Source organism: Metarhizium robertsii, assembly GCF_000187425.2.
Source record: "Metarhizium robertsii ARSEF 23 chromosome Unknown MAA_Scf_3, whole genome shotgun sequence".
Taxonomy (NCBI): domain Eukaryota; kingdom Fungi; phylum Ascomycota; class Sordariomycetes; order Hypocreales; family Clavicipitaceae; genus Metarhizium; species Metarhizium robertsii.
In genome coordinates, this window is record NW_011942171.1 from 1,608,717 (window position 1) to 1,623,599 (window position 14,883).

The 14,883-nt window shown below is 50.4% G+C and overlaps 4 protein-coding genes across 4 annotated transcripts; 2 read left to right on the top strand and 2 right to left on the bottom strand.

The window, feature by feature from the left end:
• Nucleotides 1–3,531: 3,531 nt before the first annotated feature.
• On the top strand, nucleotides 3,532–7,069 carry MAA_07374 (structural maintenance of chromosome complex subunit SmcA; the record flags this gene model as incomplete). The annotated part of the gene is made up of 4 exons (XM_007825372.1): nucleotides 3,532–5,712; nucleotides 5,770–5,842; nucleotides 5,897–6,632; nucleotides 6,700–7,069. The coding sequence occupies 4 exons, from the start codon at nucleotides 3,532–3,534 to the stop codon at nucleotides 7,067–7,069; spliced, it is 3,360 nt and encodes a 1,119-aa protein (XP_007823563.1).
• Nucleotides 7,070–7,958: 889 nt separating this feature from the next.
• Nucleotides 7,959–8,908, bottom strand: MAA_07373 (Crotonase, core; the record flags this gene model as incomplete). The annotated part of the gene is made up of 3 exons (XM_007825371.1): nucleotides 7,959–8,068; nucleotides 8,135–8,518; nucleotides 8,623–8,908. 3 exons carry the CDS (start codon nucleotides 8,906–8,908, stop codon nucleotides 7,959–7,961), a joined length of 780 nt encoding a protein of 259 aa, XP_007823562.1.
• Nucleotides 8,909–11,209: 2,301 nt separating this feature from the next.
• MAA_07372 (uncharacterized protein) lies at nucleotides 11,210–12,211 on the bottom strand (the record flags this gene model as incomplete). The annotated part of the gene is made up of 1 exon (XM_007825370.1): nucleotides 11,210–12,211. One exon carries the CDS (start codon nucleotides 12,209–12,211, stop codon nucleotides 11,210–11,212), a length of 1,002 nt encoding a protein of 333 aa, XP_007823561.1.
• A 935-nt stretch (nucleotides 12,212–13,146) lies between these two features.
• On the top strand, nucleotides 13,147–14,415 carry MAA_07371 (uncharacterized protein; the record flags this gene model as incomplete). The annotated part of the gene is made up of 3 exons (XM_007825369.1): nucleotides 13,147–13,160; nucleotides 13,314–13,736; nucleotides 14,067–14,415. 3 exons carry the CDS (start codon nucleotides 13,147–13,149, stop codon nucleotides 14,413–14,415), a joined length of 786 nt encoding a protein of 261 aa, XP_007823560.1.
• Nucleotides 14,416–14,883: the final 468 nt, after the last annotated feature.

Genomic DNA, 14,883 nt, shown 5'->3' on the forward strand with positions numbered 1-14,883 from the left:
ACGTAGATGAAGCAGAGCACTGGAGGACAGGACGGGGGACCAAGAATGCGACACTGTCTAGGTCATGAGCTGAAGTGGAAGTATGTACGGAGTGGCAGAGGCGTAGAGTGGAAGCGCAATCCTCTCCACCGACGTGGAATCTGGAATGCAATGTTTACTTTGAGAAAGTGGCGGCAGGTGTTTTGGACCAGATATGCCATGGCGCAAGGGAGACGGGATGGTCAGTTGGCTGGCACTGGCTGGCACTGGCTGGCACTGGAACTTAAGAGGTCAGACTGGGACAAGTGACTGGCATCTATAGAAATAACGAAGTGGTGCTGCCAGCTGTCGGCACTGCGAGAACCTAGCGGGTGGGGAAATGTTTAAGAAGCATGAGAGAACGAAAGTCGAGATCATGACGGGGATTGGCGATGGTGGCCAGGAAGGCATACTGGGCGCACCATTCTTGGCCGCATTCCAGTTGCCAGCGCCGACAAATGGAATCCCGCCAGCAAAAGTCCAGCCTTGCCGACTTGCCCGACCACTTGACTTTGCCAGCGTACTTGCTTGCCTGCTGCTGCTGTTACTTGGCCACTCCGGCGGCGGCGATGAGTGGTGCAATCGGGACAGAACAAGAAAAAAAAGATGAAGCCAATGATGCGTCTCGTTCGGATGGCTTACTTGCTAGGCCAGGCACCTCCTACATTGTACTAGGTACCCCATTATTGCAGGTACAGTACGGTGGGCAATAATGGGGCCCGAAGATCCCAACGCCGCCAAGAATTGCAATACTATTGCAGCTTGTAATTTCCTTAAACTCTCCCTGGTGACAGGAACAGATTCCAACGGCCACCTTTTGCACCCAAAATAGGGTTTGGTAGCCGACGAATATCAAGTCGCCAGGGCTCGGCGGGTGATGTGTCGAATTTGGTAATATGTTTGTTTGTTTGTGCCCTCACCGGTATCAACCGTCAACAACGCAGTACCAAAAGTAATGTTGCCAACTGCTACCCTTTCGACAGCGAGAGCGCTATCCCCCGAAGGAGCGCGGCGGGTGTGGATAGCAGTCACATTGTCGAAGGCAAATTTGAGACTGGAATTCAAGGGATGGGATGATGAGATGATGCTGCCCCAGATGAACAGCACTCGGGACAAGCCCAGGTATGACTAAGCAGCGGCTCGTGGTGGTGTGGTGGCTTTTATTTTGCCGCGCTCTCTCACTCTCTGCCAGGCTGCCTCTCAATCAAAGCTCTAGCGTTGGGCCATTACTTGACGCTCCTTGATCCAGAATACGGCACGACATCCCACGACCAAGAGTGTGGAGCCGTGTGCTCTGAACATCGTACAAAAACGAACCACGAGATCCGCAAATAGAAGCCTTCGTCGAATTGGCAATCAAATGTCACCCGTCCAGCTGGTGGTCTCGCGAAGTGTGGCGACACGGCCAAATGAACGCAGGTTGATGGTCCTCTTACCCATTTCGATGATGCTTCTATTTTGCCGCTGCTATGTCTCTAGCTCCATTGCTGCCGTTCCTCGAGGACGGGTTGGAGCATCATGCTGAGACAACCATGTCGATACACTCAACTATCGGCTGTCAAAGCACGACTGATCCGATGTAAAACCACCGCTTCACTGCCTGTTCGTGCTCATCGTTGGACCGAAGCCAACAGCTAGCCTTGATGCTTGATTGATTCCCCAATACGTTTAAACCCTGTGAGCCTAGCTTGATATGCTTCTAACTCGAGCTGACGTCCTCACATGACGCAACATTAGGCCCAATGTCTTTCCCATTCGTTGCTCCATGTCTAGACGTCTGCATTACTCCATGATTTGGTAACTTGCTCCACCGTCCCAGGTGTTCGGATCGTTCGCAGTCCCCGTACCAGGTTTCGTGCTGCCCGCATTCTCCAGGTTTTCAAATAACGATGATCGGGGTGATGGCGCGCTATGCTTGAATATAGAGCCGTTCTATTCGCAATTTCCTTCTTCCCAATATCTTGCTCCTTGGGCACTGCAGCCAGTAATGTCGCAGTAGTGTTGGTAAAGGGATGGACGAGGCCCAGCACAACAATTGACGAGTCCCCTAGTGGCTTCAAGCTTTTGTCTGGCGTTTCCCCTACCCTGTAACCACGCTCATCGCAAGTTAATCCCTTGTTTAACCCCAAACTTATCGTGTGAGCACTTCCTGGAATGGGGTAGGCCTCTGTAATCTTGGTGTCTGGTATTTTTCGAAGTTCACTATACTTGCCAAAATATTGTGCTTATTGTGAGTTTCCAGCGCGATAAGAGAAGCGAGTCGAGTACTAGGTATCTCAGGTATCCACGACTGTGCTCATGCAAACTTACATAAGCAGGCAACAAAGCAGTCAGACACTTACAGAGAAGGGCGGCATGATGACAAAAGAGGTACATAAAGAGGAACTATGATTTTCGAATTTAATGTGGCCATTGACCTCTGGGCCGCAACCGAGTCCAGGGAGCCGACAGTTCTGCGGAGAAAGTCACTCAAGCTTGATCGAGGTTGGCTTAGCTCCGGAAACTAAATGAGAGAACATTATTAAGTACAAATTAGACAAAGGATTTTCAACAACAAGCAAGCGTAATTGGTTTAGTGGTAAAATTCCCCGTTGCCATCCGAGCAACGTCGGGGAGCCCTGGGTTCGATTCCCAGATTACGCATCTGTTACAGCTCTTTTTGCCTCCTACCGTATGACGGTCTCCGGAATGAGGGTAAACTAATACAGATTTATTTGGCAGTCTTGTGGCAGCCTTGGCTTACTTTTTTATTTATTTTCTTTTATACAACCAACCTCTTAATACTTGTAATTTTATTTGACTCGAAGATGGAAACAATAAGCAATTTAATATAGTAAGTAGTAATACGGTTCATGGCACCGAGTGTGGTGATTTTTTTGTCTGTAGCGGTCAGGACACTTGCTTAGCGAAAAAAAGAAAAAAAAAAAAAAAGAAATAAAGGAGTGAGTTCTCGCGCCGTGGAAAGAACTGAACTTGGCTACGGGTTACCGCTTGCTCCGAGCAGGGCTTCAAATTCCACTTCAAGGGCTATGCCAGATATATACTGGTATATTAATCCTACGGCCGACTTCATCATTCTTTCAAGGCTTTTGTGACTTGGCAAGGAGCTTGTCCTCCATGGTCTCATAAAGCTCGTGTTCCTTCCAATACCGCGTGTAGTGCTCACACTTTTTCGCCCGACATTGCACCTCAGACGCTAGAGCTCCATTGCCATCGTTGTGAAGCCTCTCTCGGACGAAGTTGAGAAGATTCTGGCCGAATCTAACAGCTTCTCAAGTCATGTAAGTGAGAGCTTTTAGATGCCAGGGAGGTACATATCTACAATGATGCTTACAGGCGAAACAGGGGTCCATCTGCCCCACTTTCCCTCCAAGCCCGCCAACACTTGGTGGGGGTGAACACCGCGTGCTCACGCGTCTCCAAAAGTCGATTTCATGAGTTTCCTGAATAGTGGCGCTTCATCGCACATCCATACGGGGCCGAACTGCAAGAATCTCTTCCCCTCGAGGCGCCATGCCGCGCCTTACGTCACGTCGTCGCAGGCGCTCTGATACAGGAGACGCAGAGGATAGCGGCGATGTCTGGAATGGCTTTGGGTCGCAAGCCTCCGATTCGTCCAAGCGGCGACGGCTTGATTCCGAATCAGACTCGGATGGAGATACTGGACCATCGGCCCCGAGTGCAGGACTGGTGAATGGCGTATCGAACGGTGACATCATGCAGGATTTTCAACCTGGTGCCATTGTGCGTGTGTCGGTTCAAAATTTCGTCACTTACGAAAAGGCAGAGTTCTTTCCGGGACCACATCTAAACATGGTCATCGGCCCCAATGGTACTGGCAAGAGCTCGCTCGTGTGCGCCATTTGTCTTGGTCTGGGCTATAGCCCGAAACACCTGGGACGCGCAGGATCCGTCAAGGAGTTTGTCAAGCACGGAAAGGACATAGCAACCATCGAGATCGAACTGCAGAAGAAGCCCAGGGACCGCAGCAACTACGTCATCAAAGTGCAGATCCGTCGCGAACAAAACAGCCAAAAGTGGTGGTTAAACGGAAAAGAAACGAGCCATAAGAAAATACAGGAGCTGATGAAGTCAATGAAGATCCAGGTCGACAATTTGTGCCAGTTCCTGCCCCAGGACCGCGTCGTTGAATTCGCCGCCTGTACGCCCGTTGACCTTCTGCACGAGACTCTTCGTGCTGCAGCTCCGGAAGAAATGCTCCTGTGGCAGAGCCAGCTGCAAGAAATGCACAAGGAAAAGAAGGGGTTAGCCGACGCCGTCCACTCTGACGTCGATGCACTGAGAATCTTGGAGAATCGCCAGCAAGGTCTTCAAGCAGATGTGGATAGAATCCGCGAAAGAGAAGAAATCCAAGAAAAAGTCGAGAACCTGCAGTCAGCCTTGGTCTTCGCCAAGTACTCAGAAGCACGAGAAAACCACAGCAAAGCTAGAGACCGGAAGAAGGAGGCAGAACGAACCTTGCAGCGGCTAGAGTCCGAAAGCGGACCATCCCTTGAGGCTGTCAATATGAAACAAGAATATGCTCAGCAAGTACGGGCTGTAGTACCGGCCAAGGAGAGGGCCCTCAAAGATGCCGAGAATGCTGCACAGAGTGCTGCCCGCGACATCCACGGCGCGGCAGAATTGGTCAAAGAAATGAACAACAGGCTAGAGGCTGAGCGGAAAGGGTTCGAATCGAAAAAAAAGGACCTGGCCGCTTCAAGGTCGAAAATCACAGCGTTCCAGGCGGATCTCAAGAACAGGCCAACCGACTTCAACGCTGCTGATTGGAACCAGAAAATCCGTGCCGAGGAACACAACTTGAGAGAGATGGAGGCAGAGCAACGCCAGGTGTCAGCAGACAGAGATGCGACCAAAGAGCGGGTAAGGCCTATGAACGTCGACATTCGCAAAATCAAGACAGATATCGATGCTTTCGATACTCAGCAGGGTCAGCAAATGGCCCTTATGCGCAGGCAGTTCCCCGAAGCATCAAATGGCTGGGAATGGATAAAGGAACACCAAAGTGAATTTGAGAAGGAGGTATTCGGGCCTCCAATGATCAGCTGTTCCATGAAGGATGAGCGGTACGCGGACCAAATACAGGCTCTCCTCCAAATGGACGACCTACTATGCTTTACCGCGCAGACAAAAAATGACTACAAGAAGCTTACTGACCAGCTGTATCGAGTAATGAGTTTGTCGGTTGTGGTTCGAACCTGTTCAAACCCTCTATCTGCATTCAAAGCTCCTGTTGATCGTGCTCAAATGGCCGAGCTTGGATTAGATGGATTTGCCATTGACTATCTGGATGGACCGGAGCCCGTGTTGGCGATGCTTTGCTCGGAGAAGCGACTACACATGTCGGGGGTTTCTCTCAATGACCACAATGAGCAAGCTTACGACAGGCTCATCAACAATGGCAAAATCAACCAATGGGCAGCTGGAAGACAATCATTCACGATCCGCCGTCGCAGAGAATACGGTCCCCAGGCCATGACGACGGTTACTAAGAACATTCAGAAGGGACGATTTTGGACGTCGCAGCCGGTAGACATGCAAGAGAAGAGGGAAATGGAGCGACGACTAACGGAATTACAAGGCGAGAAAGGTGCACTCAAAGAAGAGCATGACAGGCTCCAACAGAAGCTCGACACCATTGAGGAGCAGAAGAAAGAGATTTCTGAGAAGATTGTGGGTGTTTTACATTGATTCTTGTCTTGCAGAACTGCCAACTGACTCGTCACACAGACCGCATTACGGAATGAGAAGAGCGCGTTGCAAAAAGAGTTCCAAAAGTGGCAGAGTCTACCCGTGAAGATAGGTATGCTACGAATGAACTACCCTGGTACAAAATAAAACCTAACAGCCTGAGAAGAATCAGAAGAGCGGCAAAAAGCCATGCACGAGGAAGCCATGAGAGACGCTAGAAAGAACATGCAGGAGATTCAGTATGAATGGGACAAGGCGGTTCTTGAACGCGCAAAGCTCGTTATAAAACACAAGAAGCTCACCGACAAGATCCGCGAAGCACACCTGGCTCTAATCGAGGCAAAAATCTGGCTCATCGAAGCGAATTCCGATGTTGAGGGCCTCAAGGAGCGCAATGCTAGTATCATGGCCCAGCTGGAAGAGGAGAGGCGGAACGTACAGGTAGCTACAGAGGAGACAAATCGCACCAAGGAAATTGGGCGCCGACTGGGCGAAGATGTTAGGGAACTCATCTCCAGGGATCCGGACAGACGCGACTTGTATACGCAACTCGCTGAAGGCAAGTCATCTCATGAAGTTGAACTGGAAATTGCAGCCGAGGAAGCCAAGCTTGAGCTCATCCACGCCGCCAACCCGAATGTGATTCGAGAGTTTGAACGTCGCGCGGAGGAAATCACCCGACTGAAGCACAAGATGGAGGGGGCCAACGAGAAGCTCGAGACACTGAACAGGCAGCTTGCGCGGGTAATGAGCAAATTTGAGCCCAAGCTGGAAGAGCTCGTGTCCCAAATCAACGACGCCTTTGCGTACAACTTTGAGCAGATCAGCTGCGCGGGCGAGGTGCGCGTGCACAAAGAAGAGGACTTTTCACAGTGGGCTCTCGACATCATGGTCAAGTTTCGGTAAGTAGCCACGGCCCTAGCCAGTCGACTGTCGAGAGCGGACAGAGCACCTAACAGATTTTGGCAGGGAAAACGAAGCGCTGCAGCAACTGACGGCACATCGCCAATCCGGCGGCGAACGAGCCGTGTCGACGATTTTCTATCTCATGGCGCTCCAGTCTCTGGCGCAATCGCCGTTTCGCGTGGTGGACGAGATCAACCAGGGCATGGATCCTCGCAACGAACGCATGGTCCACGAGCGCATGGTGGAGATTGCGTGCCGCGAACACACGAGCCAGTATTTCCTGATCACGCCCAAGCTGCTCACTGGGTTGCGGTACGATCCCAAGATGAGGGTGCTGTGTATCGCGAGCGGAGAGTACATGCCCAAGGAGGGGAGGAAGGTGGACTTTGCGCGATGTTTGAAGATTCAGAAGAGGCTGATGGCTGCTGGATGATTGTATTTGATTGGTATGGTGCTTAGGTAGGCAAGGGATGGGGGAGGACATGGCGTTTGGGAAAGGGAAGACAATGGTATATGAATGATGAGCAGGCCGAAGGGGTGAGTATATGTAATCATGGTCAGAGCGACTTGGGGCACGCATTGGCTTTTCAGACTCGCATGACAAGCGTGTGAGGTGTATAATGGCTGTTTGGAATATACAGTTCCTCCTTTCTTTGCAAGACTTGCCAGCATTGATGGGTACGTACGAACGTTCAGATGCGTGCCTTACACCATGGTGGTCAGATGTCGTCGCAGGTTGTGGCATAATTTTAGTCAATTTGCCGGTGTTCATTTCCTTCCTTTGAACCTCTTTTTAAACCAGGCCCCCGTCTTCTGCGGCGCAGCAAAATAAGTAAACACATGCATGCATCGTGCATGCATTTATGCAGACGCTCCTCTGGCATTTTCAGTCTTTCTCCCGCGCCTTGCTTGCTCTCCAGACGCAGTCCCTGCGGCCAGGTACTCGTCGTTGACGATGAGGCTACAGCCAGATAATGTGGTAGTAGTCCGCAAGGAATAAGTTGTACCTGATAGAATACTTGATATAAAGTACTAGCAAAGTATTACCCTGACCACTTAGCTAAAGTGTCTTGATTGAAAGTTGCACTTTAGTAATTAGCTGTATTAATTCTATTAAATGTGCAAAGGTGCAGAGCATTTATGATTTAATATAAATTTGCCGCATTGTCTTTGATGGGTAAACAACTAATACGCATAATCAAGCCATGGTTTAATTGAGAATACAACGTTTTGTGCATGAATAAATTTGTGTATGTTGCGGCTCATAGATATTGTACTAAATTTATGTTACGCGACTATGGTATACGATTATTATATTCTTACTAGAGCTTCTCGAATGTCGGTGCCTTCTTCGACATTAACGCCTTGATAGCATCAGGAACGTCCTTTGTTTGAATCGCTGCCATATTATAAGCCAGCTGGTACTGAAGCCCTAATCAAATTATTTCACATCAGTCAGGTGCTCTTTTCTATAAACGGAAGTAGGTCTGACACGTACCTTCTGTAACGGTGCGACCTCGACTGTAATCCAGGAAATGTTTGACCGTCTGCACGGCCACCGGGCTCTTTCCGCTCAGGCTTCTCGCGACGCTGAATGCTTCCACAAGAGCATCTTGCTTTGTCGGGAGGACGCTGCCCACAAACCCAACACGGTAGGCCTCATCCGCGTCGAAATTCCTGCCCGTCATGGCTACTTCCTTGACCCAGGTGTACGAGCCTACAACCTTGGGTAGACGCGCCAGAATCCCAATATCAGAGGCGATGCCGAGGTCGACCTCTTTCACACAGAATACCGTGTCTTTGGAGCATATGCGAATATCAGCAGCCGAGCAGATGTCGGCTGTCACTCCTAGCGCAAAGCCATGCAGCACACAGATGACAGCTGGGTGGATTGTATCCTGTCAGCGAAACACTTACAGTTGAGTGCTTTCTTCTCAACAGGCAAAAGCGACCGAGTACTGGGTTAAGCGGGAAAAGGATGCGTACGTTTCTCACACTTCTCAATACTCGTGATACAATCCTGAAACTCAATTCCGAACCGTCGAAGGGCAGCTGCGCGTCTGGCGGGGTCCGTGTACTCCTCTGGTCGCGGAATGAAGGGTGAACCTTCCTTGGCAACCCATTTGAGATCTATGCCGACTGAAAATGCTTTTTCGCCGGATCCTGAAAATACCACCGCGCGAACAGAAGGGTCTACAGAGAGACGATCAAATACAGATCGCAGTTCCAGCCATACCCTGAAATATATTAGCACGGATGTGATGAAGGGCATCGTAGATTGTAGCCGTCTACTTGCTCTGGGGAAATGGCGTTTAATTTGTCGGGTCGATTTATTTCAACATGGGCAACCCATGGCTCGGGAACGGTGACTCTGAAATGGGTGTAGCCGTTTTCTCCCATTTTGATGATTCGCGCACAGGATATAAAGAATGTCTGCTGTCTGCGCGGGTGAAGAAATGAATGGAATTTACAAGGCACATTGATGGATATAAATAATACTCCACGTTATTCTTGCACAGAATAACATTGAATTATTGCCTGGTTCCTCGGCCCAGCGTTGTGGGGATCCGAGGCTGTATGCGGAATTCTAAAGTCGGGGGTCCCCGCGAACTAGCGCTGCCACGTCGGGGTGATGACTTTCACTGTCGATGTTGACAATGACATGTACCGCCACCGGCTGCACTCACAAAAGTCGGGTTGATTAGTGATCCCGATGTAGACCTCGACATTCTCTGCCCTGTCGCTGCCGGCGGGCCGAAGTGGAGAATCGTGTCGGCCGAGATCCGGTGACCCGGGTACGCCACCACGTCAACGGCCGTATACAACGCTGGTTGGCTGGCCGTCAACCCACTTGTGTCCGGGCAGGAAGATTCAAAGTGTGGCTTGCCATTGCCTCTGAAAGGCTACAGTGGCCTCCATGTTCAGGTTCCACCGGTTTCTGTCTAATAGTGTTACACAAGGGATGTTATAAGCGGTCAATCCTTTGGGCAGCAGCTCAGGCCCGCATTAGGAAAACCTACCTGCTGAGTAACGTGCCAATTAGGCCAGCGCCCTTTTACCTGTATTTACTACAATACAGCTATGTGTAAAAGGCAAACGAGCGGTGGAACTTTGACCTGCAAATCCTGCTATGCCATTGTGTTGGCAAAGGCATTCATTAAACCCATAACAAGGGGAACAAGGGTCAAACACATACATGCTGTCAAACTCATTTGCTGCATACTACAGAGACGACTTTACTAGCAACAGTCCTCATACAGCTACATGTAACCTTCCCAAAAGAACGACTAACATTCGGGAGCCGTTTGATCGACAGGACCTCTTCACACCAGCCCTTTAAATCCGCAAAGGTGCGTTGAGTTAGGTGTCCCAAATTTCTGTTGCTTGAGACGTACCAGACCTACGTACGGAGTAGTTGCCAAGTATCCCGGAAAAGTATGGCCAACGCATCTTCGCACATGTAAAGGGATGGGGAAAACATGTCGTGTTAGGTGATGCCTCAAATAATCTCCGGCGCGTAAGATATCCGGTTGTCACACGGCCAAGGGCCCAGAACAAAGGTATCAGACCGCAAAGGTTACACAACAACAAAGAAAGGTATCACGAGTGACCGGAGCCGGACTATAAGTGTCGCACCAAAAAATGGGCGTGGCCACGTCACATATATTGATGTGTTAGTACCCCCTATATCCTGTGCGACAATAAGCAAGGACTGCCTCAGGCAGCAGCCCTCATCTACTTCTTGTATTTATAGAGGCTTCCAGCCCCTCCAGGCCTATTAGAAAATCGAGGACCTTTGATACCTAAAAGTCGATTATTGACTTGATATTTGAACACACGTTCCAAGCCTAGTTACCTGCCCTTGTCACACCGGTCTAGTGCTATTACTCACCTACAGATGCCACGCGTGTAACTAACAAAGCGAGCAAGGAGAACCAGCACAACATCGAAAGAACCAGGATCAGTGTCCGCGACATTGAAGTTCGTGGTATTCCGTGCGGAGCCGCCGGGAGTGCGCCGAGACGTTGCATCGTACATGCATGTCAACCGCCCCAGTACCATGTCCAGACGTCCGGTGCTTGCACTCTTTGGAGTGATCAAATAGGGGTAAATTAGCGTGTCAAGTGCACCAGAGTTGACGAGTCTATTCCCCCAACGATTGTCTTACACCTACAAAAAAAAACATAGGTCTCAATAAATAACTTTGTCAACTACACAGGCAAAAAATACCGAAACATCCAAGCGGCAAAAAACGACACCTGCAGGATTCGAACCTGCGCACACGAATGTAATGCCTTGTGCAACACGCCTGTTCAAAGGCCGTAGCAGGGCATCGCCTTAACCACTCGGCCAAAGTGTCATGGTTAAAAACCGGGGCTTGCCATGTCTCGCTCCTAATTAGGTTTTCAAAGGTACGACTAGCGAAAGTGGAAGATGCAGATACAGTGGCATCTGGTTCTGTTGGATTGCACCTGCCACGATTTATGCATATCAATTTGCATACTACCTAAATCGTCACGTAAGTGATGGCAAGCTTCATTTTATTATTGGTGAAATGGTGTATAGAGTTAAATCAATCTGACTTTTTGCTCAACTCCACTGCTCGCTCGTTCCTCATAACGCCCTGCAGCACTCGACCCTCCAACCATTTTGGCAAGACGGTGAAGCCAACAGTTTGCAGTGCGTGAGACCAATATCCAATAACACACCCGTGTCCATAGCCAGCCCGACTGAGAGCAGCGCGTGCCATATCTTGAGCGCTGGGCGTGAACAACGAAGGCTCCTCTTTGTAGGCCGCTACGCCCGTCACCCTGCCAACTCTGACCCCAAGCAATTCAACCTGATCCAATCCAGGGCCGTGGCCAAGGGGCATCTCAAGAGCTACGGACCGGGTTAGAGTCATGAGAAACTGCTTACTTGACCCGTAGGATGACAGCAATGGAAATCCAGTGTCCGCCAAGGAACTGATGTTGATGATGAGAGATGGTCCGTTGCGGCAGAGAGTAGGGAGGAACTGTCGCATCATGTGGAGTGGGAAGATGGCGTTTAGGCTGACGTTCCTGGTGATTCGCTCCTCTGACGAGTCCATCAACAGTCTGTAAGTGGGACTGGTTGACATGCCACCGGCATTGTTGATCAGGACGGTGAGATGTAGACCCTCCAATTCTGCTCCTATAGCTTTAAAGTCTAGAGCCTCGCTGTTTTGGCCATGTTGCTCACTCGGGATGCAGTTGGTGCAAGCCACTTTGCTGGCATCCGCGACCAGGATCCTGAAAGATCTGCTGGGATGCTTTTTCTGCAAACCATCCTTGACAGAGTTCAGCTTGGCGGGATTTCTGCCATGCAGCACCACGTTGAATCCATGGGTAGCGAGTTCTTGTGCAAATGCTGCGCCTATGCCGTCTGATGCGCCCGTGACCAAGGCCCACGGTGAGTCGCCATTGGGGGCAACGTGAGCAAACCGATGCAGCCGCGAGGGAAGGATATAGATGCCAATTAAGTGTATTAATTTGATCAGAATATAAGAAGCCGTGAGCCACCCGAGGGCGACTATTGGACTCGGAATTTGCGGCATTGGTATTGAGGTGACGACGGGTTCGTGCTAAGCAAGGGCGGGAGAAGGCGCTGGGGCTTAGCAACGGCTTCTGTTCAATCCATCAACAGACAATGGTACGGTGAGCGTTCATTGATTCAAGCGGCAATTGTAAAATTGGTAGAATTGAAACAGGTGAGTGTCGAGCGAGGAGGTGGCGAGGCTACGTATGGGGTTGGAGCTCTGTATGTTCATGTGACGACGACGCCATTGAATGACGCCGCAGTGTGAAATGTCTGGGGCACGTTGTGCAACCCTCAGTATATCCCGTCACAACCCATTTCTGCAATCTGGTCCAGTATCATATTATGCAAGGATCGTGCCGCCTGAACAGGATCTTGCAAGTCGATACCCACCTGAATCTTTCTCTTCAATCCTGTTTCAGTTTCTCGGAATCATCGTCGATAACCTCGTACAACAGACACATTATTTCGGCATTCTTGCTGCTCGTCACCACCCGTTGGCTCCGCAGCCGCCTAATGTTATCGTATGCATAAAACGCCCGCTTCGTGTTCTAGACTCATGACAGACGGATCAGCCAGAATTTCGGCCAAGAAGTGCGCGTCTTCAATGGCTTGCCGGCGCCAGCACTGGTGAGGAGTCGTTGTATGCGTCGCATCTCCCAGGATGGCAACTCGTGATGTACATTGCGGAGACACCAAGGCAAGGGTAAGGTGAGTTCGAGGTTACCACGTGATATATCACATGGGCGACCTGCTCTTGAATCTTCGCTTCTGGTAGCAGAATTGCGGGGATTGTAGGGCACAAAGCCCCCCTCTCGCGTTGGCACTAGCGTCGCCTGCGGAAAAAAAAGAGAAAGCTGTGGCCCCGATATTTGCACTCGCCGCACTCGTTGGCTCAACTTGGACTTTGGACTTTTTCCTCATCACGCCCATCGCCAACAGGTAGTCGACAAAATGGCCCGCGGAATGTAAGTAACACAGTCAACAGAACAAAACGAGAAGTCAACAATTGATCGTTTGTGTTTCTCTACACTTCGTTTCCAATTGTTGACATTTTTTGCTTGTCTGCGGATTCGAGATGAAGACCCTGACGAAGCCCGGGTTTACTAACATTTCGGCAGCAAGAAGCACCAGAAGCGCCTCAGCGCCCCCTCGCACTGGCTGCTGGACAAATTGTCCGGCACCTACGCTCCCAAGCCCTCTGCCGGTCCTCACAAGCTCCGCGACTGCTTGCCCTTGATCGTCTTCATCCGCAACCGCCTCAAGTATGCCCTCAACTACCGCGAGACCAAGGCCATCCTCATGCAGCGCCTGGTCAAGGTTGACGGCAAGGTCCGCACCGACATGACCTACCCTGCTGGCTTCATGGACGTCATCACTATCGAGAAGACTGGCGAGAACTTCCGCCTCGTCTACGACACCAAGGGCCGCTTCACCGTCCACCGAATCCAGGCCGAGGAGGCCGAGTACAAGCTCGGCAAGGTCAAGCGCGTGCAGCTTGGCCGTGGCGGAATCCCATTCTTGGTTACGCACGATGCGAGAACGTGAGTGTTTTGGCTTTGAAAGAACCAAACCCTGTTCTGTTAGACATCATTCAGTCGTTGGATCAAGCTTTGGTCGATTCTTCTTCTTTCGAGGACTCTTCGTGTCTTTCTCGAATTCCACACACTTTCCACCCCCGTCTCCTACCATGTCGATTGATTATATTGCTATATAATGTGTTGGTGTACGATTTTGGGGCTAGGAAACGTGGACCAGAAAGAACGAAGAGCTTTGAGAAGAGACGAGACATGGCTTGTTTCAACGGCTGTAATGTACCCCCCTTAGAGAACCCCAGGTTGGCTAACTGTAAATCTCTTTTTGCGTAAATTTAGCATCCGTTACCCTGACCCTCTGATCAAGGTCAACGACACCGTCAAGATTGACCTCGCCACCGGCAAGATTACCGACTTCATCAAGTTCGACACTGGCGCCGTTGCCATGGTCACTGGTGGTCGTAACATGGGCCGTGTTGGTGTCATCACCCACCGTGAGCGTCACGACGGTGGCTTCAACATTGTCCACATCAAGGACGCCATTGACAACAGCTTTGCCACCCGTGAGAGCAACGTTTTCGTCATTGGCCAGGATAAGCCCTGGATCTCCCTGCCCAAGGGCAAGGGTGTCAAGCTCACCATTGCTGAGGAGCGTGACCGCCGCCGTGCTTACACTCAGTCCCACTAAGTGTCTCTTGATACATGGTGCCATATACCCTAGGTAGTGTACTTGGATGACATGTGGGAAAGGGGTGAGATGACGGGAAATAAGAAAATAAAACTTTTGTTTGGCATGTGGAACTGGAGTCTCGGATTTGACGAATTTCTTCCTTCTGGGGCCCATGATAAACCCTGGAGAATATAGCCGGCCATGTGAGGCTTACGAGTAAAAAGAACAATTACGCAAAGCTAAGGCGTTCCTTGTCAAGTGATCTTCACTCTTCCTCGTGACTGTATCGTGTTCTAGGCTACAGAGTGAATACTGTTTCTTAAATGTGACGCTGATGGGCGTTTCGTTCGAGCTGTCCCGTGGGAACAAGGCGGACTGACGCGACTCCTATAAAAACATTGAGGCCCACCAGGTTGGTTCAAGTCCAACGAAAGCGGCCATCGACATTGCACATCCTATACTGCTGGTGTTTTCATCGCATGTATG